General features: G+C 37.7%; 1 protein-coding gene across 1 annotated transcript in view; it reads left to right on the forward strand.

Moving 5' to 3' along the window:
* SAMSN1 (SAM domain, SH3 domain and nuclear localization signals 1) overlaps positions 1 to 26,691 on the forward strand; it is a 92,700-nt gene that overhangs the window by 18,987 nt on the left and 47,022 nt on the right. Inside the window, exons 3-9 of the mRNA XM_071755681.1 lie at positions 1,102 to 1,142; positions 3,591 to 3,628; positions 5,068 to 5,154; positions 9,629 to 9,696; positions 14,209 to 14,277; positions 19,095 to 19,218; positions 20,360 to 20,736. Coding sequence (XP_071611782.1) covers positions 1,102 to 1,142; positions 3,591 to 3,628; positions 5,068 to 5,154; positions 9,629 to 9,696; positions 14,209 to 14,277; positions 19,095 to 19,218; positions 20,360 to 20,736 — 804 coding nt within the window. The remainder of the gene's footprint in view (positions 1 to 1,101; positions 1,143 to 3,590; positions 3,629 to 5,067; positions 5,155 to 9,628; positions 9,697 to 14,208; positions 14,278 to 19,094; positions 19,219 to 20,359; positions 20,737 to 26,691) is intronic.

The raw sequence follows: 26,691 nt of genomic DNA on the forward strand, positions 1-26,691 counted from the left end.
TCAATTATGCACGTAGATACATCACTTTATGTAGTATATGCTTTGGCTTTTCATCATGCAACCTGGATGACATTTTTTAATTACTGTTGCAAGAGCCATGCAGGTATAGACTGTATTATGTAAAGAAAATAAACGTAAGAATATGAGAAACAGATCCATACACTGAAGTTTCCATATTTACAAAATAATGAATGTTTTGTGCTTTTCTTAATGTCTCTTGCTGCACAGCAGATTAGAGTGGCATTCATCATGGACATTTTTATCCCAGTTTCTGCTTTCCAGGCTGGAAGAAATAGATATGAAAGTGATATAGTGCTTTGATATTCTGTCTCAGGAGATATCAAAATAGTATAGGGATCAGAGATCTCTTCTCTCCTAGCATGACATCCTCAGGTTTTCTTAAAGATAAAATTAACTCCAAGTCCCAGGGTAACTGTGACAGAAAAGATTCAGTGAGATGTTTTGGCATCACTTGCAGAGTGAGGCACCCTTTTGTTCACTCTTTGAACACCTACATAACTCTTCTCTTCCTTCCCACATCTTGTCAGGGTTCATGTTATCTGTGCCCTAGGGACTGTGTGATCTTGCCTCCAGGACAGTGTTTGATTCTCATTCAGTGCTCCTCAGAGCTTTTCCAGGCCAACTTGCACAACTTTTAATTTTGCTTACAGAGTTTCCTGCTTTCTTGCACGTTCCTCTGCATGTTACACAGGCTGCATACTTCTGTGTCCTGTGCATGAGCATTGTAAGTAGTTGTTTTATCCTAAAGATAAAAGAATCATGCTGTGAAAGAAATACAATATTCATTCAGTCTTTTTTTTTTTTTTTTTTTTTTTTTCTTGGGGTGTTATTACAATTGTCCAGTTTACAGAAGTCATGAATATTGAAGCCTCCTAAAATCAGGACACAAAACTACATATATTCTCTGTTGCATCATCCCCTCCTCACCTTTAACTGTTGGAAAAGGCTGGAAATGTTAATAGATACTAAAAACACACATCGGAAGTACATCATTTAGTGTCTTTCCAGTGAGGAAAAGATTATATATGGATTAAACTATTTTGATTTTCAAAGACCTTTTTTTCTCTATCTTTTTAAAAGGAATTGCCTGACTTTGAGAACACAGGGACCAAAAAAAGAAAGTAAGTTGAGACCAGTTCAAGGTCTACACATTGTCATTATATTTGTCTGTACCTTTCATCTGTCTGCACCTTTTCATTGGCTGAATGGAAAGGTGGTTCATTGGTAAACATTGGTTTATTAATGTTTACCAGTGTTGCTTTAATTATCATTGAGTACATGTATTAATGTTGAAGCTGAAAACAAGTAACAAGCTTGTAATGCAGTACTAAAGCTCTTTTGCCATGATTTTTTTCATATTCATGAAGATTTCTCCCCAAAATATCAGATTCAGGACAGCTAAAATCAAATGCAGTTAATCTGAGCTTGGTTTAAGCGTATATCTGCTTTTCTGAAAGATTGAAGTGGTAACCTATTTTATAGCATGTTTGTGCCATTGACCTGATAATCTTCTGAAGAGTTTTTGTTTGTTTTTAATCCAAGTAAAAAATTACTTTGCAAAATTATTCAGAGAAAACAGGTCAGACTGTATTTTACCCAGTATATTTGTGCCAGCAAAATTATTTGCATCTGTTCATTAAAACACAATGCTATGTTATGGTCTCGTAATTAATATATTTTAGAAACAAGAGGTATTTATTTTGAAAATATTTTTTGGGCTTCAGATTGAAGTCTATTGAATTACTGAAGTGATCCCCTGCAGATGAAATTTGAAATCCTGCCTAATGGAATGATAGAGATGGATCTTCTCTGTCTGGCTGTGACAGACATGAAAATCCCTAAATGTTTTGGGATTTTGGCTAGTTTATTTTTAGGTGGAGCTTCAGTAAACGCAGAACATCAACATTATCTATTTCTATTGCTGATAAAATTCAAAACAGTTAAATATTTCAAAGAGAATCAAAAGCTCCTTTGTCTTAAGTAAGGGTTTGAATCTATTTCTAGTAATCTGACAAAAACACTAATAACTTAACAACTGCAAACATGGGGATGAGTGCCCTCAGCACTGTGATATCTTTGTGAGTTTTGATGAGTCAGGGCCCTGTGAAAATGCTCCCAGATTTGCATTAATTAAAATACGGACATACCTCTATTACTCATGGGTTTCTTATTATTCTTTGATACTTTGAAGGAAGCCAAACTACTGCATTGGCCCTACCCAAGGTTTGCCCTATTAAACTCTACCAAATATGATGCATTCACCTATCTGTCTAGGATTCTCCTGCTCAGATCAGAACTAAATCTGCCCCAGTGATAGAAATAGTCTATAGCTACAGTGTCAAATCTTACAATGCAAATAAACCAAATTTATTCTAAAACTAATCCTATTATAAATGAATTATCAGAATTTAGAAGGTTTTTCTAGGTTATTGGACTAATCAATATAAAAAAATGAGTAAACTGGGTGAAAATAATTTCACTTAACATGGAAAGATTTCTTAATGAAAATAATTTCATTGTGAGTATCCTGCCATCACTATCCTGGCATGATACCCCCAGTGATAATGCAGACATTTTCACATTGGCTGTTTCTATAGATATGGAGAAAGTCTATGAGAAATTACAATGCTATTCTACAAGGCAGCAAAGAACCACCAAATGAAGCAGCAGAAATAAAATAAACAGAAGTATGACTAGTTTAGGCAGTAAGAATTAAATTGTGAAACACTGGAAGCATAAGTTCCAAGCAGTTTCAAAAAGAACTGCTAGTTAAGAACCAGTTTCTTACAAACCTAATAGTCAATTGCATGCTCCTACTCAGGAAACCCTTCAGCACCTATATACCAGAAGCTGGGAGATGGATCTCAATTTTTGTGTTCTTAACCCTCTGCTGATCATTGTCACAGATCTAATATTATCTTCTGGCTTCACTCTCTAATTATGAGTTACTATCCATTAGGATTTATGGATAAAGTGAAGAAAATTAACAGGGCAAATCTATGTTAATGCAAAGATTTTTTTTCTTAAACTGGTATATTCTTTAATTTTCCATCTATAAACCACTGAACACAGATGAAACCTTGAGTTAAGACTATTCCTTGATATGAATGTGCAAAAAGCTCAAAGTCTGGTCAATAACATTTCACACATGGTCATGGGGCTGATATATTTATATTTAACTCTTTGGTTCAATCCATTAATGTGTTCAGACACCAATTCCTAGAAATTTTGGGACACTTCAGTTCACATCTAAAGAAAAGTATCTCTTATTTTCTTCCTGGTGGGCTCCCTGATTCCGCCATGAACTTTTTATTCCAAAAAGAAACTTGATTAACATATTTTTACAGAAAGAAAACTCAAGCTTTCAAAGCTTTGTGGGGCATGTGGGAGTAGATGATTGGGTGATTGAGAAAAGCAAGTAACTCCAATTAAAGCCACTGGGAATTACCCAGCTAAATCCCTGGGCCACGCTTTGAAGAATTAGGTTGAAAATATCCATTTTTGATTAAATGTGCTTTCGTTTTTCATTCTGACTTTCAGCTAATGGTAAATTCTTTTAATTCTTTTAGATCCATCCAGAAGTCCATGTCTGAAAATGAAGCATTTGGTTAGTAACTGCTTAAATCATTTACTGTATACTTGCTAATCTCACAGAGCTAACTTTAATTAAGGGTCAGATTTGCTATCCAGCTGTTGGAGCAATGCAAAGGAAAGGAAAAAACACAGTTAAGCTATCAATATATTTCCTGCCCGCCTTCCCCCATCCCCCGTCCCCACCCACCTCTGCTTTCCATAGACAGATTTGTAGGTAGATACCTGAAAACAACCCAGTTAGACATAGAAACCAAATAAAGAACCTATTATGGGACAGCATGAAAAATACTTAGCATGCCCAGTGCTTGTTTTATTCATTTAAATAAAAAAAATTAAAATCTAATCAAATTCAGGTTCCCACCCATTCCCATGACAAACTACTTTGTTTTAGCTTTCACAAACAAGTTCACCAAGGAAGAAACTAAGTGTTGGGTTTTTTTCAACCCATCTCAACACTGCATATTATTATCCACAGTTGTGATTCAGTGGGTTCAGTTTTGTAAATCCACCATAGGAGGTAAAAATCATCAGTTTCTTGAAAAGTAAAAATTACTTTTTTCTCTTTTTTTCAGTCTGAGCTTCGTGTTAACATTCCATTATTTATTCTCTGGACTAGCTGTTTTTATCTAGCCCTTTCTGAGTAAAAATACTGTTGTATCTGCCTGTAATAATGCAGGGTCTCAGACAGGTGAAAGTTCCCCTATATTGAGACACCATCTGTGGCCCTGCCCTGGGAAGACTTTCATGCAGAACAATATCATTTAGTCTGAAGCATGCAGGCTGTGACAAAATCCTAGCACTTGACAGAATTGACAAGAGTTTTCATAACGAAAATTTTCTGACATAGAGTGAAAACTCATATTGAAAAGAAACAAACCCAGGAATACAGAAACTTAATAGCTATCAATATGCTATGAAGCATAACTTCTTGTGAAGTTCAATGAGAAAACAGGAGAATGGCCATCTTGTTCTCAAAGCCAGCCTAGATTTTCCCATTCAAGCTGAGACAGTGCTAACCTTGAAGCATGTGTGACATAAATGTGGGCATCTTTGATGCTATTTCTTGCTAACACACTAGCTGGGTAACTGTAAAATTAAACAATATTTATACAATTCCTAGAAGCAAAATAAAGGCACAGATGTTCTGTGGGCTTCTAGGTCTTAAAACCAGGGTTAAGATAACAAGCATTCTGATCATGTTTTAACAGTATTAAATGAGATATTAGCAGCAAAAGATGATAAAACTTGAAGTCTGCCCACAATAAATACCATCTGTGCATCACATTTTCCATGTTGTGAAATCATCATCAGTTCACTTCTGTGCTTGAGCAGACGCTGCAGTGTTCTGCAAGCTTGCTTGATTTGCGTTCTGACACTATTTTTATAGATTTTCCTGTTATTTCACAGGTTTGCTATGAATTCAGGTGACTGCTCTCTGTGCTTTTACTTTAGACAGGAAAACCGTGAATGGCACACTTTGGCAGGATGCCAGGAAGCCAGAAAATGATTCGTACATCAGAAGGCACTGTCAACTTGAAGGTAATTTTTAAAGATATTTCAGCTGATTTTGCAATTTCCACAAAGTATTTTAAAGGACACGTAGGAAAATTTCTCATTTTTCACCAAGAATCTAGCTAAAAAATTTGTCAGGTCCTTTTGAAATTTATCTTGTCCACAATAGGGAAAAAAAAAAAACCCAATAAAAAACCACCAAAAAACAAAAAGCTCCAACTTACTTAAAATAAAGCTCTCCTTAAAACTAGGAAGCTAAGAACACACTCTGGCCAGTTCAGTCTGTAGTCCACAGAACTTGCACTGCAGTAAGTAGCCGTATAGGCTACTGTTTTGTAGGGCTTGCCAACTGTAACATGAGGCTACAGAAAATCCATGTTCCTTGTATACTTTACACAGTCTCAGATATCCAACAGGGGAAACAGTAAGACTTCCTAGGAAAAAAACCTCATGTGACAGGTGCAAAAGAGAGCTGGCAAAATTTTGTAGGCAACTCTTTTGTCCAACTCTCTTTCTAAACCTTTTTGACCAACTTTATTGAAAATTCCTTGCAGCTAATATATGGGAAATTGCTAGTGACACTGTTTAAGAGTTGATCGGTATAAATTAATTAGAATAACTGAGAAATAACAAGTGAGAAGTCGTCTATTTAAACAAAAATTGGACTTGTAAAATTCAAAATGCATTGGTAATCTGATTAATGTTGCTTTCAGGAATGGAATTTATATATGTACTTTTTAAAGTCGAGGTATATCTATTGCAGTTGCCTAATCAGACCAAGTGATACAAGACTCAGCAGAAATAGAAGCCAAGATATATGAAATTAAAGTGGATGCATGTTTTGTTCTCTACCTAAGCCAAGAAAGGGGGAAGATGGCCATTGTCATAATTTTTAATATCTCCTGTACAGATACCATGCACTGTTACTTGGATATGCCAAAGAAAGCACAGGACAAGGCATCAGCTTTCTCTCTAGATTTCATTCACTTCACTGTTTGAAGATAAACACTTGAATGCTTTGAAAGTAGAACTGACAAAGCAATACCTGTTGTATTTGTCCATATATGATAAAATTTGTCTTGTTGGAACTGGAACCAGGAAGAAGAGATGACCGGAACATTCAGAGGAGCTCTGCTCTTCTGATTAAATGATAAGGGGAAAAGATACCTTCAGTGAGTCTCATTGGCTTGCAAGGGAAAAAGATTTTCATGAAAGGTGAAATTAAAACCAGACATTTCTCTCTAGCAAGTGCCACTTGTAGCCAAAACCATTTTTGAATGATTCCTCAAACTATCCTGGAGGTTGCTAGTGTGAAAGTGGAAACAGGCTGAAAAAAATTTTTACCTTCTTCCACATATCTTTCTACTCAAGATTTAAGTCTTTTAAATAGCCAAAGCATCCAAAAGAAGCAGTGCATGTTTTAAAAGCTGACAAGCAGTGTAGTTGCAGATCAGAGGCCTGGAGAGAACAGGAAGCAAAGCTGGCAGATAAATAAAAATATCCCTTTCCCCTACTGCAGAAAAAATTGAAGGGAAGCCCCCTTCACACAGTGGTAATAATCAATGCAAGGGGATTTAGAGTGTATTGCTATTGATCAAGATATTTGATCACTATCCATAGAATCATGGAATGGTTTGGGTTGGGAGGGACCTTAAAGATCATGTAGTTCCAAGCCCCTGCATGGGCAGGGACACCTCCCACCAAACCAGGTTGCTCAAGGGCCCATCCAACCTGGCCTTGAACACTCCCAGGGAATGGGGCAGCAACAACTTCCCTTGAAGAGATTGATCAAACCTTTCTCTTAACAGAGATGATCCTTAAAGTTTTGCAAGTCTACTGCATAATATGAGTTTCTGTTAGATGTGATAACCCATGTGTGGTGGCCAACATAAATTTCTGTTTCTTTCAAAGCTATATTCACACATCTAATCCAAATCTCACTGAAGTCAATGAGAAGACATCCACGGACACTGGTAGCCTTTGGCTTAGGTCCTTGATGCTGCTGTGTGTACAGCCTCTAAAAAAACCAGTTTTCTAAGGCATTAAACACACACACACACACACGCAGATATGTATATGCCATAGGCATAATAGTGGGGATACAGCTGTTGCTTTCAAGCTGAAACCCAAGTTTTCAATACCAGACTAAAAACAATACCAGCCTAAAACTATCATTGTTGGAAAAGTTGACTATGCCAGTCACAGTCCTTAGGCTGCCATGAAAGAGCGTTAGGGAGGCAAAGAGAAAAGAGCTAACAGCTCTCAGAGTCAATGGACAGAATTCTACACTGCTCCTAATCCACTCCACAGAAAAGTGGTAGGTACCCATTACCAGACTAGGAGGAGAAGAACACTGCAGTTTACATACACATTTGCATGTTGTATTTTTGTTTTTTAACCCATCTACCCTATTCCACGTTTCAGTGGATTGGAGAGCTGGTTTAAGAGTACTGCAAATGCATATTATAATGGCTAGCAAAAGAGGTAATTGTTGGGGAGGTACCACTAAAGCTTACTGTTGTTCATTTGATTAAAAAAAAAAAAGACATTAAAACCAGTGTCACTGTAAGAAGTCTTTCAGGCTAAGGTCATATATGTTGCTCCAAGTCTTTTTCATTTAGCTGCAAACAGCTGCCAAATAATGCTATTTTGGATGAGAACAGTTCAAGACCTAAATTTTAGAGTACCCTTACAGAGCACAGGGGCACAGTGTGCAGGGATGCCTGCAGAAGAGGAAAACAAATTAGCCTGGGGAACAGGAACAACCCAGTTATGAGGAAAGTGCTGTTGCATAAGCACTATTTGACATGAATTATGCTGCTTCTAGAAGACTGGCTAGCTCCATACCTAAACTGACAACTGGATTGCAGAATACCTGGCCCCCAGTGACTTCAAGAAGATTTGTAGGTGCTTGAGATATCTTAAAATCTGGTCAGTCACATTAGATTTTGGAATGTGATACTCTTTGGAAAAGTTTTTGGTTTTATTGCAACCATCAGGTCTGTAGGAGAAAGACTCTGTTCTATAATCATAGATGCTCTTACAGATACCTCCAAAGGCTAACTTGTGCAATAAATTTTTCTGTGACTCACTTTTTTCTTTCTGATGACGCACATGGCAAATAAAGGAAATTGTTTGAATAGGCTTTCAATGCAGCTGACCTACGGTTTCAAGGTGGAACTAGGGCATGAAAAATGTTGCAATGTTTTTGTCTGATGCCCAGACTGTAATTCATGAGTTTTGGTTCAGTTTAACAACATCCAAGTTCCAAAATTTAAAGGATTATTTTTGTTATTTTGTAAGAGCTTTTGTTTGCAGAAGGTTTCTTTGAGGAAAAATAAGAATCCTAAAAAAGTCTCTATTCAGAATTAGCTTTAAAAATAACTTACAAAAAAGTACGTACTGACATGTGGCCACTCACATGAATTTAGGATTATTTTTTTTGACATCTTTACACACATTATGGTCTTATTTAATTATAACATAATCAGGGGAATTTTGAGCACTGGGACCTTCCTTACCTTTTTGAATAGAAATATCATGGTCACGTTCAAACACTTTTTTTTCATGAGATGGCTGAAGAATCTCAGTCACTTGGAATGATACCCTGAATTAATCTTTCTTTTTCTGTTGACTGTAGACAAAAAAATGCAGTCTCACTTGCCGACAGTTAGCGTTTGTGAATCTGTATTTTTAGTTAGCTGTCCTTTTGCAACCAGAATTATTGATGTTGTAAAGTATTCCGCAACAGCAACAGGGAGGCCAAGTTGGGATACATGACTCAAAAAAACAAACCAAAACATTCCTACTGATTTCTAGTAACTCTGGAAAAAGAAGACAGCACTTTGGGTTGTGATTGGCAGATCATTTTTCTTTTGGTTTTTGGTTTTTGGGTTTTTTTTTCTTGTAAAATAGCTGAGTGCCTCTGATATCTCTGTTGATGGAATTTAATTTCCAGAGCCTTTCTACATTAGTGTAATTATGGAGGCTTTGCCTTAAGAGTGGGAGTAAGAATAGACCTTTCAAAGTAGACTAACCAAAACATTAATTTCTTGGAAAAGATGGGGCGACACTCAGCCTTTAAAAGCAATTTCTAATCTAAGCTAATATAAACAGATCTTAGTTTCAAAGATAATTTTTTTTCTCAGGGCCTTTATTTATTATATGAATGTTCTATATTCTGCTGTAAATTAGTAGGGCAAGAGGAAATAGTTGGTGCAGTTTTGGGTTAGTAAACTGAGGATTAAGTACAGTTTAGAACTAAGCACAAGCAAGTTTTCTTTATGTGAGTCAGTTTGCCAATTTGTTCTGTAGTCCTACTTCAAAGCAGCTTGAGATAAAATGCATACTTTAAAGATACAAGATTAACTTCAGAGAATCAAAATGTCTGCTCAAAACATCAAGTGCAATTCAAGTGATATTCCTCAGAATAAATTAAACCAGGATATTTTGAAGCAAGTTTTCTTTTTTTTTTTTTTTTTTTTTTTTTCATAATTCACAGAAGATAATATTATTGGTGATGGGATACATTTGATGCAAGGAAAGAAGATAGAAGAAACCACGTGCCAGGTAAATAACTACTCTTCTTTTTCAGAATCTAAAATTTCATTAAATCTACCATTCAGGACTTGCCTATCCCAAACTTTATACTCAGTATGCCCATGTGTTTTAGAAGCTGACTTTAAAAGAAGACTCTGGTCACCCCCTGGATTATGCACCATTTTGATTATACAGACTATACAGGCTTTAATACTTGGAAAACTTTTTCGTTCTCTGAGTGAATACATTTCTGTTAAATCATTGTGCTGGAATTGTGTTGAGAAAAATCTCTACTAAGTGTTTAGATCAGTCTCTTTGATCCATATTGGCATATCTACCCTAATGCTTTCTGAATTTCTATAAACATTTATGATATCTCTTCATAGTACATTAATTACATGCCCTACTTGTATGAGAAATTAAGGAATTATGACCCTTGGGTTTGCAGAATATTAATACTATAAAAGGAGGTAACAACTTGACAGCTGGCGAGCAGCAAAGATCTGGAATTAGAACTGACATTTGCTTTTTATTTCACTTCCAGTCCTATGTTTGCCCTGATAATATGCTACTCAGAGAGCCAGTTCATACCTGTTGCAAATCCACTTAGCTCTGTTGATTTCACATGGCACAGCAGTTTATCCAGTCTGGGAATCTGACCAAAGGTGTCTAACATGCACCTAAATATTTGTGTGTGTCTACATGAGGAATGAATACCATAAATTATTTTAATGCTGAAGATTTGATAGATTTTCCTTTAAAAAAGAATATTATATTCAAGGTGAATATTAAACTTTATAAAAGGCTCCAAGCTGAATTTTCTCTGCTGTTTCTATAAAATGTCAGCAGTTCTTTTTTATGTTTAGATTAAAAGAAAGAAAAAAACTGTACATACATCACCCTGAAGGCATCTAAAATAAGGCAGAGAGCTGTGAAGACATAAACTCTAGACAGTGCTCAGCTTCAGTGTAGGCCAAAGACATGACATGGTTTGAAAAGAAGACAAGGCAAATTAACTGTGTATTGGGAGACAGATGCCCATATTGGTGACTTCAAAGTCATTCAGTTTCAGGTTTCACCTGCTTTTCCTCAGGGTTTTTATCTGTCTCTGTATTGCTATTTTGTTCTGATTATTATGTCCTCTTCCTATTGCCAAAAACAAGGTAGGAAGGAAAGGACAAAAGAACTTTTTTCTGCATCTCCCATTCCCTTTCTCTGTTTGCTTCCTCTTGCCTTCCAAGTATAAGAAGACAGAACACTCTTTGTTTTCCCATAAGAGTGTGAAGGATCTCTGGCTCTGTCCCTGTCTACCCTTATCTAGCCTCTGGGCTGACTCCTGCTTAAGAACCTGGAGGCCATTCTTCAGGCAAGATAGAATATGGAGGGGAAAAAGGAAGAAGAAATAATAGTGAAGAAGGAAGAAGTAATTACTTTAAATAGAAGTTTCCTTAAAATCTCTTAAAGCATCTCCCCATAAACCATTTTTTCCATTTTAAAAGCAAAGTTCTAGTTTTGACTTCTCTAATTTTTGGAGAATTTTTTTTGAGGGGGCATGTGACTAACAAGCTGTAGAGACATGGATAACTCCAAACCTTGGAACCAATTTAAGATCTATTGACCATGGCTTTTAAAAAAAAAGCCATTGACCATGGCTTTTTTTTTTTAAAAAAGCCTGCCTTTTAAAAAATTCATTTTTCAGACATTATTTTGAGTGCTCATGATTATTACCTCTGACCTTCGTTATCACCAAGATAACATTGATATAATACCCCTCTAAGCATCCAAAATAGTCTGATTATGTCTATTTTCTTTTTCTGCACTGCTTTATGCACAGAAATAAGGAAATGCTGAGAGAACAGCATTATGGGGAAAGGCCTCACACTTTTCTGCCAAATCAACACAACCGAGTGCCCTTATGAGGTGTCTGTTTGCTGATGCACACACTACAGGGAACAAACAAGAAGAATGAGAGGTCTGCATGCAGTGCAAGGCTGCAGTCTCCTTAGGATCCCAGAAATGTGGTGGGATAGCTCACAAAACTGGAGTATAATCTTCCATGGATGTCACTGTCTTCAAGAGGACCAGAAATAAGATCAGCGAAACTGTGGGCCATTCAGTCTCACCTCATCCCTTAGAAATGTGATGGAGCAAATCCTTCTGAAAAATATTTCAACGTATGCAGGACAACAAACTGATTAGGGGTAGTCAGAATGAATTTATGAAATGGAAATCATGCCTGGCCATCCTGATGGCCTTCTACAATGCAATGACTGGCTTGTTGGAAGAGGGGAAAGAGGGGAAAGATGCTGTTTATCTTGTAGTTACTAAGGCTTTCAACCATGTCCCCCATATCATGGAGAAACTAATGAAATAGGGATTTGAAAAGTGGATAGTGAGATGGAATGAAAACAGGTTGAACTTCTGGGCTTAGAAGAATGTGACTAATGGCTGAAAGTCCCACTGGAGGCCAGTCCCTAGTAGTCTACCCCAGGGGTTGGTTCTGGGTCCAATACTGTTTGCCATCCTCATTAATCATTTGGACGATGTGACAGAGCACAGTTTCAGCAAATGTGCACTCAGTGCAAAACGGGGAGGAGTGGCTGATGTACCAGAGAGCTGTACTTGCTCATTAGAAGGTCTTTTACAAACTGGAGAAATGTGCAAACAGGAACATCATAACATTCAATAAAAGGAAGTACAAAATCCTGAACCTAGGGAGGAACAACCCCTTCCACCAATACAAGCTGGGGGGGTTCTCAGCTGGAAAACAGTTTTACAGAAAAGGTCCTTGGGGTCCTGGTGTACAACAAGTTGACCATGAGCCAGCAATGTGCTCTTGGAGCAAAGAAGGCCAACATCCTCTTAGGCTGCATTAAGTAGAGCTTTGCCTTCAGGTCAAAGGAGGTGATGCTTTCCTTCCCCTCTGCTCAGCACTGGCAAGCTGACCCACCACATATGGGTGCTGGGTTCAATTATTGACTCTCCAGTACAAGATAAACTGGGAAATTACTGGAATAAATCTAATGAAGGGCGATGAGGATCATTAAGGAATGAGACCATCTGGCATATGAGGAGAGGATGAGAGACTTGGAACTGTTCAGGCTGGAGTAAAGAAGGCTCAGGGGGATCTGGTGCACATCCACAAACAACTGACCAGGGGAGTAAAGAAGAAACAGTCAAACACTGCTCATTAGTGAGCAGTGATAGGACAATAGGCAATAGGCACACACTGAAATACAGGAAATTTCAGCAGGGAGATAGATTAAACAATCCTCAGAGGAACATTCCTACCTCAGCCAATCTGTGTGAATCCCTGACTCTGTGAGACAGGGAAGAGCCAAATTTACAAGTAGGAGTAAATAGAATAGATGAACACTGTGAGCATTTTTGGGTTTTTTCCCCTCTCTCTTTCAGGAAAAAAAAAACAACAAACCAAAACAAAAAGCAAGCAAGCAAACAAATAAAACCACAAAAAAACCTCCAAACCGAACCCCAATAAAAATCCTTTAATTTCTCTCCATTTCCTCAACAGGCACTTACTTCATTCATTCTGTTAATGCTGGAAAATAAGGGCTTTGAACAGAAGTGCAGGTTGAGGAACACAGCATGAGCAACATGAGCAACACTATAATAATTGCACCTTACCATAAAAAATAGCATTACATTCTGCATTTATTTTTCATATCTTTGCTCTTGTTTGTTCAAGTCTAGCAGGGCTCCCTTGATGGCTCAAACCCTTTGTAGCATATTGGGAAGGACATAAAATATGAAGTAATACAGTCTTTGGGCTAATACATTTTCAAAAATGTTTCATGCCTCATTTCTCACGTAAATTCTTAGGTTGCATTCAGCCTTCAAAGTGTCATTCATATTCATGAAGAAAAAAGGCCAGTGTTCATTACTTCCACTGATAAGCTATAAGCACTGTCAGGCTTGCCCACTAGGGACTGCATCAGTGCCCCAGGGAAAGCATATTCTCATGGTGTTCCTGTCACGAGGACATTGTGACCAAGAAATGGATTATGGGCAGATGATGAAAGTGTATATAGTCCTGTCTTTGCTTCGTTCTGAGAGTCCTCCCATTTTCTCTGCATTGTTAATCCAATTCAAACTCACTCCCTTGGGGCTCAACGTCCCAGGCAAAATGAGGCGAACTGAACAAGACCTTTTTTAGAAATGCATCATTGACACTTGCTCCTCAGCTGGAGGATTGCTGCTCCTGCTGCTCGAGGAAAAGTCTTCTGTGGCTTTTCTGCTCATTGAGAAAAGAAACCTGAGATTTAGAGTGAGATCCCAGCATCCCATGTTATAATGTGTGGCTCTACTGCTGTACCATATTCACTGTGATGTCTCAAAGATGTTAAATAGGACAGCTCAATATCAAACTGATTTCAACCTGTGTCAGCTGATGTATGTCAGCTGTTGCTTTTATATGCACACAGTACTGGATTGAAAGATTACTGAGGTCTAAATCTGTATTCAAAGACACAATACTAATTCTTTATGTTCTATTTTTCTTATTTTACATTCCTTATAATCTAGGTGATAAACTATGAGCAGTGGATTCCACCACAAGTTCACAATCCAACTGTGGCTGGTAACAGTGAAGTGGTGAGTTGCCATGAAAATTGTTAATTTCTTTTATCAGCAGCTAGCAGCCTGCAAGAACATGCTGTTTTAGTAGAATTTCCTTTACTGTACATTGCTTTTCCAAAAGTTGAAAGATTTTTATCCCTATCCATGCTATTAATAATGATATCTCTTTATCTTTTATAGCATACTTTATTATTGCTCTGCTATTAATCATGATATTTCTTTATCTTTTATAGAATACCTTATTATTGCTCTGTGATTCCCTGGAGAAAATCTGCCTGTAATCCTAGACTGCTCTAGTTTTATTCTGCAGCCATTTTTGAGCAGCTGGAGTACCAGACTAAAATAATGAGAATACTTAAAGTTTAGATATGTATGGGCAGGAGCACATGAAAGAATTTTGTACAATGCTTGTCTATATATTGTTTGACCATGGTTTTACCCACATTTTAAAACATAAAATTTATCCAAAATCAGTGAATGTTACAGAATTTACAAGAGACTTCTGTATCAGAATGTACTATTTTAATTTTCAGTATATGAAGCAAGGGTATTACTGAAATTTTCCAAAAAGTTTCTATGATGATAGCATGATTGGCACAATAAAAATAAAGAAATTTTTGTCATTTCATTATTACACTGTACTCTGACTTTAAGTGCATAAATGATCATGATTAAATCACTGCAGTTCTTTGGGAAAGGCAAACCAGTTAAGGAAAAATGACAGAGATCAGACTGTATCATGACTAAATTCTTTATGCTGAGTAGTGACATGCTGTGCACGTATTTTTATTGAAATGAATGCATTTATACCCAGGAAAGAGAGGGCTTAACAGGATTGAGATTACTGCAATCTGACCAACAGTGTTTTACACTTAGCTTCCAGACTGCTGTGTTGCTGTCACCAGGTTAATCCTCATAACATCTTAGTGAGCAAAGATTTCTAAGGTGTTTAGAATATTTTAGGATAAACTGGAAACAGTTTAACAGACAAAATTTAGGCCTTTTTCTTCTGTAATACATATTTATAAGTACATTTATAAGTACATATATCTTTTTTTCCACAAGTATTCGTGTGCCCTTCAAGCAAATTATTTGCAACAAAAGGGCAGCCTATGACTTACTTTTTACACAATTCATTTTTATTTGTTGCAATGATATAATTTCGCGTTACTAAAACCTCTTAAGCAGAGAAATAAAGAATATTCATGCTCATGAAGGAATTCATTCCTTACAGATAGCTTTGCTTATAGACTGGGCAAATCACAAGCACAGCTACAATATGCTTTGACCTTAGAACACAGAGGGGGTGGAAATTTAAAAGTGTTTCAAAAGGAACAGCATTACATGAGTGGAAACTTACTGCTCTGTTCATTGGTCTTTAATATTTCCCCATTGTTCCTTTTGGAACATCTTTCCACAGTGAAGGAAGGTGCTAGAAAGCTGCATACTCCAAATTAGTGTCCAAATTACTGGGCCAACCAGTAGTGCTGCACATTTTGCCACTGTACATCCTCCTCTCATATCCTGCACAGCAGCAACTAGAGGTACCATGTTACAGATACTACAAACAGCAGGAAGACAATTGCCTAAAACCAGAGAATAACATTTAATAGTTTCTTCTCACATTTATGAATGCTTTCACTAAGCTGTGGCTGAGGGTTGCCAGGACAATACACCAAAACTGTAAACCCAGGACTGTAAGTTCACCTGAGAGGCTGTCCAGTTTTTACATCAAAGAATGTTTTACCTCACTTTGGACAGGCAGTTAAACTTCTGGATTTGAATGCTTAGGTAAACAAAAATAAAATACTGTTAATTTAAAAGCTGTCGCATCACTAAGTGATACTGCATGAGCATTTTTCTTCTTAAAATGGGGCTACTGTATTTATTATTTAAGCACTTATGACATTTCCCTAACAATAGAGTCTACCAAATGAGTGCTTTTAAGGCAAAGAGGATTAGAGTTGGCCATTAATAAAATTATCTGAATAGATTATCTTCTGTCTATCTCGATGTATCCATGATGGAAATCCCAGATCATAACTCAGAGTCATTACATTGCTTTTGAATCATTCCTTATAAGTGAACAAATTATTATTACTACAAGAGATCTTATATTAGAGCAATATTAGCATTTTGAACCCACCGTGATTTATTTTGCAAAGACGTCGCACAATGAGAGACTGAAAAATTACACCTCAATTTCTCTCTTTAGCTAATATCAAACTGCAGATCTATTATCTTGAATTTGGGAGAGTGGGCTTGAAATACAAATCAGAACATGAAAATTCTAAGGGTGCTTCGATAGTGCCCACAGTGGATGATGAATACTCAGATACAAGCTATAAAAGGACCCTAAACTGCCTAGAGCTTTAAAGTCTGCTGAGACCTTAGCCTACCATGAAAATCCTCAAGAATATCTAAAGGGTTTTAAATTCAAAACTGCCAGATATTCTTAGTCTACAAAATAATTAATTCTTCTAATGGCAGAAATTAAAAGCACCTAGGTTTTGTTTATATTAGTAACGAGCACAGAGTAACATATCAGTATCAGCACAACAGAATAGTTGGTGCTGAGGATATGATGTCCACACTCTATGTATTATGAGGGATCTAACCATTTTCAGATCATCTCTGTTGGACTTCTAATAGTAGCTGGAGCTCACCACTTAAACTTCTGAAAACCATCTTTAACCTTAATTTCATGTGCAATGAATTCAGATGATGCCACTTTGAGACCAAACCCAGTCTACAGGGATAGCTGTGAAATGCACTTCAAATACATGCACCTGCTTGAAACTAAAATACTAATATAACTATAACTTACAGAAGACACTGGAGACATGAAAAGTTGATTACTTTCAACTCTCTGTCTTCCTGTTGTGTTCCTGTGATTGAGTCCCAGTCCACAGACTTTCAGGGAATGTAACACACTGCTGAGAAGAAGGGAGTCCAAACTCAAGTGCTGCTGTGGGAACTTCTGCATTGCTCGCTTTTTTTAGCAAGAGGAGGGCTCCTAAGGTACTAGCATTATGGAAAGAAGTCAGGATAGCTCTATCAGCATGAAAGGAATCATACTAATAATTTATGTCAACCATGAAGGATACCATTAAAGGTTTATCTAGAGATAAAGAAATAATAATTTTAAGTTTTTATATAGCTAAGAACATTTCACCAGAACAGTTCCTGGAAGAGTAAAACCATTTCAAATTTATTTTGCGTGTGTAGCTTTACACATGTAGGTATATGATTATTTCACTAATTCATGCTTGGTCCAAGGTGATTTTTGATATTTCATTAGCCCAGAAGTCTTAGATGACTAGAATATACCAGATTCTCTATGCTATTAAAAACCCATGCCAATTTATAGCTGGACCAAGATGCACTGGTGTTGTATATAATTTGGTTCAAACCCTTTCAAGGTTTGAAATCAAACAGCTGAATATATGAGGGAACATCTCACCTCTGCAGACTTAGCTTTCACTAACTCTGTTTCAACTTAGTATAATTTCAGTACAATTGTCTAGTGACACAAAACTAGCTAAATACCCAGAAAAATGCCCTTTGCCTGGATGGGGAAGCCTTGGACTTCTATTTTTGCTTGCAAAACCTGTGTCTCCATTGAAAAATATCTCAGCCTTTGCCACTTGAAGCACAGATATCTTTATAAGCAGTTATCTGTCAAGAGAAAGATGTTGTTTTGTTTTTTTAATTTATCTGAAATTAACATACACCCTCATTCTTATTGTTGCTTCTGGAGATGGATGTAATTTGTAATATGTGGGTACTTAGGCTTCAGATGTGCTTCATGCTAAAACTTCGCAAAAGCCTTTAACTCAAATGACAGCTCAGTAGTTCAGGATCTCTTGAGACCCATCCCTAAGCAGCCTGCCCACTACACATTAGACTGTGCTGGCAAACTCCCTGATGACTTTGTCTCAAAGAATTATGCATATGAGGGAGCAGAAAGGATCTATGATGTGTGACCTAATTGTTGGGGAGCGTGTAATAAAGGTGTCTGAATTTCTACCTCTGATAACATCAGTCCTAGCACTTAATCATTTTTGATAGTGCTGAAGATGCTTTAGACCAATAGGCCACTTTTTTTACCTGTGTAAATAGGTGACTATCTGTGGAAGCCAGGCAGGATTGCTCCAAGAAGTAGCTATGGGTGAAGTGTGGTTTTACTAATTTCTAATATATTCACTTTTTGTTTCTAATGGAAAGCAGATATCCTATGTGAAACACAGCATCTGACTATGAAAGAGAGGTTGTTTACTGTCAAAAGATGAGAGTTGTCTCTGAAGGTCACAGAGAAGTTCAGAGTTAGACTAGAAGTGACCTCAAGTGTTTCTGGAGTGATTTACAGGATAGCAGCTGTGTGCAAGCTTGTGAGATGGCTGCACATTCACAAAGTTTCAGCTCTAAGAGCCTGTAGTACCCAAATCTTAAATTTCTCCACGAGGATGTTGTTGGAATGTACAATTACAGCTTTGAGTTGTCTTTATTGTCATTTAATCTAGGAAAGGAAATAATGGATGCATATTTAATTTTTTGTTTTTCTGGAGCTAAACTGGAATTAAGCATTCAGTCATACTGGGGTTTAAAAAAAAAAAAAGGTCATATGTAAACAGCAATATGAACACAGATATAAGTTTGATGCCTTTTTATATCTATGGGTCCCAACCAAGGAAGTGCCTAACTTTTAAAGCATTGTAGAGATGATTAATTCTGTGATCTGAGACTTTGTAATTCTCAAAATAAGCATCACTTTACCCTCAGATTTTATTTGTAGAGTTTGAATACTTGCAATGTCTTTGGGTTTTTCCCAGGGTGCAGAACCAGATGATAAAGCAGAATCCATGGGAACATTGAAACGATTGCAGAAATTGGTCCGAACCAAAAAAACGAGTGCACAGAGCTTGGAGGATGTCAAACATGTTTTGCTCCCCCTCAGTAAGTAAAGCATCCTATCAGCATTCTTTCCAACATTTAGCACATGACACTGTATTGAACATGACTGTAAACAATCCTGTCCTGGTCTGTCAGTCACCACCCACGATTTTCAAACCCCAGCTGAAATGTTTGTGTGATACCACTTCAGTGCTGACTTCCTCAGAGTGTGAAAACTTGTTTCCTGCCAGGCTAGCTTGAGTTTTGTAACAGCATTCTTGCAACTGGGGATTTTAGCTCAAGAGAACTGTGTAACACTGGGGCCTCCATGCTGGGGACAATCTGGTTTCAGAGTAGTTCCTCCTTTTCTATCACGTTTCAGATCAGAGAGGCAAAACTCAAAAATGCAAAGGTATCTGTCTGTGTTAGTAGCAGCTGGGAGTGCAAGAAGGTCTGCAGCATGATAAGCAAGTTGGCCTCTCATCATACCTGATTGCCTCGAGCCATAGGACAGGAATTCTAAACTTTTGCTGAGCTCAGATTATTTTCTGGAGTCTCCCATAGATCACTGACATGACTGTGCAGCAGTTCTTCATCTGAACTTGTTTTGCCAAAATTAATTTAACAGTGCATGAATTTACTGTACGGTGCATTTGTGATATGACTATTTTAAAACCAATACTAGCAAAATGAGATTAAATTCTGAACAACTGCTCCAGCCAAAGCGTTGCTTGGGATGAAATGCATGATGAAATTTAAATTTCAGCAATTATTTTATAATTACAACATACTTACTTGGAAGGAGTGGGCAAAGGAATTATCCAGAAAAGCTTTCCAGACTCTTCCAATATTTGAGTTAAACTCATATTCTCTGCAACTATGCAGCTATATGACCTTCAATTAGCAAATTTTCATGTTCAGAGCAGAACCAGTACAATTTTCCAGGCTTTTGAGTGAACAAGACATATTTACCAAATGGAGAATAAATCTTGCTTTTGGCTCAGATGTCTGACCCAATACAAAATCCTTTCCATCTCCCTAATTATAATTATTATTTATTTTTTATGGAGTCCTTGGCTTTGTCATTGTATAAAATGCAGCAGACATAATTTGAGAAACAAAAAGAAAAAGCAAACAAAAAAAAGTGTGTTATTTTCTCTTTGAATTGCAACATATTATAACAGAAGTATTTGCATTTTTAAAGACACATTAGAAGATGCTTACCTTTCTGAAGAGGATGAAGAAGCACTAACTTCTTGCATGAAACTGTCAAAGCCTCAAGACAAGAAGACCTGGAAAGAGAACATGAGGAGAAAAGAAGAGACTGAGACTAGGACAGATTTTATTTCTGCATCTCTGGGCCGCTCATACACTTCCAGATTTAATAATTTAGGAACAATTTCAATCCATTCAGAAACTGAATTTCACTTGTGGAGTGACTGGAAGCCATTTCCTGACAACCAGCTCTGTCCTTGTGACTTCTTCATTTCAAAAATAGAAGAATGGGAAAACTGTACTTGCTCTGCTCATCAGCCACATCTTACATATTCCCTAACTGATATGGATCTACAGTACTCCTGGGTGAGTACAAGTGGTTTCTTTTGTGCTGATACAGATAAAAATTTTTTTTTCTCTGACTCAGCATTAAAGAGTTACTGTCATCTTCTGTGTGGTTATGAAATGCAATAAACCAGATTTAGATTTCTGGTAAATGGATGCGAATGCATTGGCCAGGCTAACACTGGGAGTTCATATAGCCCTAGGTAGTCCATTTTTAACCATGCAGACATCAGCAGCATTGGGATGGAAGGCTTTAGGCTATTCTGTTTTTCATCAGACACTGTTTTTAGATCTGTACATTAAAAACTCATCCTTCCAGGCTTAGAAGAGTTTCTGAAAGTCTGGGGTAGTAAGTCAATAAGGGACAATGAAGCCAGTGGGATTGGATCAGGCCCCTAGAAGTCACTGCAATACTATTAAAGGACACCAGAGTTATTTATACAAATATCAGAGGGGCTGAGGAGGTTTTAGTGTTTCTGCCTTCTTGGATCTGCTCAGATCATGGAGCCTATTTTTGCAAGTATCTTGGTGGCAATAAGGCCAATCTTTTTAAGGCCAGAGGCAAAGCAGTAGAGTTTAATATTGCTCTGAAATTATCTTTCTGGACAGCTACCAGGAGGAAGCTTTTGTATTTTAATTACTGTAGTGATTTTTGGTTTTGTTTTTTTAAGGCCTATTTAAAACTAGAAAAAGAAGCATAAGTAAAATTTTAATTGGTGAGCTACAAAAGGTGGACCCTGCAATGAGGTTTTTCTCCCCTCCCTGCACAAAGGAGGCCTTCTGGCACTTCACATAGTGGTAAGCACATGGAGGGTGCTGAAATAGACCAGGGAAGAAGTAAAGAGCATCCTCTTCTCTCTTTATGCCTGTTCCCTCTGTAGTGCTTCAGGGATAGAGCTGGTTCTCACTGTGCAGCAAGGCCAGCTCCCAGGAAAGTGCATCAAAACCACAGGAGGCAAGATGCCTGCTGAAACCTGCCAGCTGAGTGTTCAAATGAAGACCTGAGCAACTATAAGCCTAGATCAGAGAGTTTCCTGATGTAAACAGCTTTTGCTCTAACATGGGCTCATATATCACTAGGAAAGGTGCACACACACAGGTGTGTGGGTCAATATAGCAACCAAATTTCTGAATACATGGAGCTAGTCATTAGGGTCCTTTCCAACGACACAGTAGGAGGCATAAAAACAGGCAACACATGAAACCTGTGATTTATTTAGCTGAATGTAGCCCAGAAGATTTGACACAGAAAACAGAAAGCCTAAGCTTTAAATGATGGAGCTGGAACTAGAAGAGAGAGAAAGCAAACTATCAAAAAAAAAAAAAAAAAAAAGCTGTGAAAGGTGCATGAGAGAAACCCTCAACAGCCTCAGCGCTACAATCTCCCAAAGGGAGCCCCTAGAGGGAGATCTTTTGGGCAGAAAGTTGGCAGAAATAGGTTGAGAGCTGTGAAGAAATGCTGTGATCTGTCTGGTGAGTCCCTCTGTCTGCCAGTAAATGTGTCAGGGATGCTAGGCTCCATCATATGCCTGCTTCTAATGAAAGCAACTTATAGCATCCCAGACTAAGGCTGAAGTCCCAGGGCAAGATAGCAATAACAGATGTATCCGTCAGATTTATGAGGGCATAACTGTCAATTCAAATAATTTTATTTCATTTTACCACAAACAGGCTGGTAATATTCTCTACCCTGGTTGGATTTGTCCATGTTACTATTAAGTGGCAGCAAGAGGTTTAGTGGTTTAGTGCTTTTTTTTTTTCCCCCCTGCATTACTGTGTTTATTTTGCCATCTGCTTTCCTGAAGGGGTCTCTGATTTTAATGTATCTCTGTAGGCTTAATGTCTTTAGATTTAGATTACAGTCAATGGCAAGATCCCTCATTCCTTGCATTTCCATTCTACCAACTGGCTCAATTGAAGATTACAAGGACAGGACTTTCAGGTTTACTTTTTACGAATCAAACAAGCTGGTATTTGGTGATTTTGCTATGTGGGGATCAGACACTGGAGGATGATGCAGATGTTCTTTCTGATGTTGCTTTACTTATCAGAGTAAAACCAATATATTCCATAATACTCTTTCTAATTCGGTGAGTAAAGTATCATTTAATTTTCTTGGCTGAGCTTGGCTTGGCTACTACTATATTTTCTTTGCTGTAGCATGATGAGGAGATGTATGCCTGAGGTGTACTACTGAAATGCTAGTTATTATGTCCTGAATTGAGGCAAACAAAAATGGTAGGTGCAAAACTAAGATCCAAGACTCTCTTATTCAATCAGCAAACTGTGGCTGATCTGATCTGGGAGGCAAATAAATATCTAGGTATTACACATACTCAGAAACATACACAAAGCTTATTGAGCCTAGCCTTAATTAAAGCTTTAATTCCAGACAATAAATTAAGTAATGTTCTCCCCTAATCACAAGAAAAAAAGACCTGGATTTCTTCATGATAGATTGCTGGTTAGAGAGACAAAATATGAGTGATCCTAATTCCCTTCCTTTAGGTTCTTCACTTGACTCCTTTCTTCCTTTTGTTCCTCATCAGGATTTCACACAGCTTCCTTTATGGTTTCATTTTGCCATAGTTTGTTTCACCTAAAGCAGTAAAGACTGGCAGAGATCATCCAATCTGGTCACTTAAACAGGTACTGTGAGAACAAGCTGCAAAATTCAAAGCTACAACAGAACCATCAAACTTTTCCAGCTACTCTTTCTCAGCTGCCCCCAGCTAAGAGCACCATAAACCCCTCTGTTAGCTGACTGCCTCTGGCACAGAGACATTGGACACACCTCAGATCTCACCTCTCCTTCCCACCTTCATGTATTGTCAAAATATTTTAGAAGTCTGTATTTCTATCTTTTAGTTAAATACAGAACTGAGTGTGCTGCTTTACCATTTTGTATCAGTGATGCCACTGCTAGCAACTTTATGCTGTTACCTTAGACACAGGTCATTTTTTCTGAATTGTTCAGCTGTTTACAATATAGTTAATTTGTCAAAATTTTGCTGGGGATAATACAGAGCATTTTAATGCCTTGAGATTGCCATGTGACATTGTTGCTATTGATATTATTCCCACAGAGATAAAATAGTAAATAGTTCTTCCTTAGAAAGTGGAAGAACAGAATTAAGAAAATATTGAATACTTTAGCAAAAAAAGAGAGAAAAAGTTCCTGGATAAACTACTAGCCTGCATATTTTAATTTTATTACAAAATATATCAGGGAGAGAAATAAGTGATCTGGGTTAGAGTTTGTAATGTTATGAATCATCTGAAAAGCAGGCAGAGGATGGAAGGAAAGATTGTCCAGACACCACTCTAACAGCCACTTGACCTTAATGTGAAAGGTTATTTGGTTTTAGATTTATTCCTCAAGCTTAGCCCTGCAGAAGACAGTTTAACAGGCTGTCTCAGACTTTTTTATTCCTTTTTTTTTTTTTTTTTTTTTTTTAATTTAACAAAGTAGTATACTTAGGAGTGCCCTTTCCATATGGTTTTTAGACAATCCATTTCAACCTCCTCTTTCTTTTCTTCAGTCCATGCATAAGACTTTTACAACCTCATGTAAGGCATGAAAAGTCTAAAGTCATATTCTTAGAAAGAACAGGAGCTTGATGGCCTTGAAAAGCCCTGAAATAAGCACAGGGGTCACAGCTGAGGTGCCCTCTTCACAAAAGGGTTCCCAGACTATCCTGGATAGTCTGAGACAGGGACAGAAAAGATGATTAGTCCCTTGTCCATTTCTCCTGTCCCTCAATACTTTAACAAGATGCTTCTCAGGCTGACCCATCCACTCTCCCAATAACTGAGCAGTATGTCCTAAATGAATACAAAACACAGGCATCCTTTAGAGGAAATGGAGAGGACAGAACATCTCCCATTGGAGACAAATCAGCAGAGAACCATTGGAAGTGGGTTTCTCTTCTTGCTGAATCTTAGAATTATGGTTAGGTTTAACAGGAAAAGGGTTTAGTAATTTATACCTTAAGAGTAGTTATATGTTGCAACCTGTGTTTGGTATTCAGTGTGTGAAAAGATGACAGTCATATCCCAAGAACAGGGAAGACCTGAGATTTTGAAGAGGAGAAAGAAAAATGCTATAAATACTAAAGGTCCTCCAGAACAAGATACCTTTTCTCTCTCATTTTCAAGGTGAGAGTAGACATCTTCAGATGAGTGGTTTCTATCCAATATGAATTGGATGGATTGGCATTACATTGTGGTGGAATGAACAATGAGATAGGGAAAACTGCAAGTGATTTTATGCCAATGCCTGTGTCCTTTCTCTTCAGATTTCTCTCCGGAATGTCTTATGGACTCATCATGTCTATGTTAGCATTGCTGTTATGGACATGGTTCTCTGTAATTTCTGTGACCCTCTGGCTTTTTACTTTCCTCCTGCTCTAGCTTGGGGTTTTTTTGAAAGAGAAGCCATTTCTCAGCATCTCACTTTGTCCCTTAGTAGACATAATAGGTTTGGGTTCCTGGTTACCCCGTAACAGCCTTGCTTGCTTGCTGTTATTGCTCTTACCCTGCACTCTGTACTGTCTCTGCTGCTCCTGATCATCTTGGTTCCCAAAGAGATGCTGTAACCTTGAGGTTTACCTTGAGGTTTACAGAGCTTATTGGATCTCTTGTGATACCAGTGACTCGGTTGGTGGAGTGGGAAGGAAGAGTATGGATGGCCAGTAATGAACAAACAGCACAGAAAGTGCTTTTCTCTAGCAAAATGTGCTTCAAAGCTGAAAGTTGTGTTTGACCATTTGCACAGCCCAGAGGATGGTGTGGGAAGATTGCTATTTCATTTCAGCCAGCAGTTTCTCTGCACTCTGGAATGCTGTGGGCTTTAATGGACTTTCTGACTGGTCAATTTTCTTAAGCAATTTGACTGTTTCCTGCTTCTTTTTACTTTCTTCAGCTAATGCCTTTCTGTTGAGAGACACCTGAATATGACTTAGAAAAGCTTTCTCAATGACATTTTGAATCCTTATTTGGCACAAATACAGCACTAAAAAGGATGCCTGGAAATCCCCGGATTGCTTTTCTCAGACACCAATTTTCAATTGCTCCGGTCACTCGAGCTCTTTCACCATCAGTAATAAGTGGTTATTTTAAAAGCTGTAGCTTTTACTTGTTTCAGTGGCAAGGTAGGAAGCCAGATCTTCACCATGTAGAAATCTATTTTCTGCTGGTGTTAGGAAGTCCTGCTAAGCTGTACCCAAGCTGAGACCTGAAGTGTTTGCCCAGAGAGGAGATGAAGAGCAGCTGGAAGGGTGGCAGTAAACAGTCAAGCCCATGATGGTGTTCAGGTGATAAGCTGTGGCTGAGAGATGAAAATAGGATTTTTTTTCTAAGACAGGAAACTGTCCCTAGCTCCTTCTCTTTCATAGAATCATATTCTCATGTACAAGCCCTCTGACAGGTTTTCTGTTGCATTTTATAACATGCTAGATAATTTCACCTGTTACCTGCCTCTCCCCATCAGTCCACCAACTCAGCCCTTTACCCTGTGTACTCAGCACCTCTTGCAGAGTGAAGAGATAGGTAGAAACCACCTTTTTTTCCCTGAACTGCAGTCTTCAATGATACACAAACTGACAGACAAAAAGGAACAGTGCTAGTTCTAAATCTATCATGTGGTTATATTCAAAGGAACTCGCTACTTCCCAGTTCAAACTCTATCCCAGAACCTTGTGAAAAGCTTATTTTGAACTTTGAGCCTTATGAGGGGGTGAGACCTGAGAAATATTTATGCATGTTTGCTGCAGTCAAATTCTGGTAAAATCTGAATGGCTTTAATTTTAAAATTGAGGCGAAGGCAAGATCCATGACTGAATTTTCAATGTTTACTTTTTCTGGAAGTACCAAGCAAAACATGGACTCAGCCAAAGAGATAGAAATGCTAGTGACCTTAAGGGCACTCATTTTCCTGATGCTTCAGCATCTGCAGAGCCTTACTTTGTCCCCTGT

The sequence above is a fragment of the Heliangelus exortis genome, chromosome 1, assembly GCF_036169615.1.
Source record: "Heliangelus exortis chromosome 1, bHelExo1.hap1, whole genome shotgun sequence".
In the NCBI taxonomy this organism is placed as follows: domain Eukaryota; kingdom Metazoa; phylum Chordata; class Aves; order Apodiformes; family Trochilidae; genus Heliangelus; species Heliangelus exortis.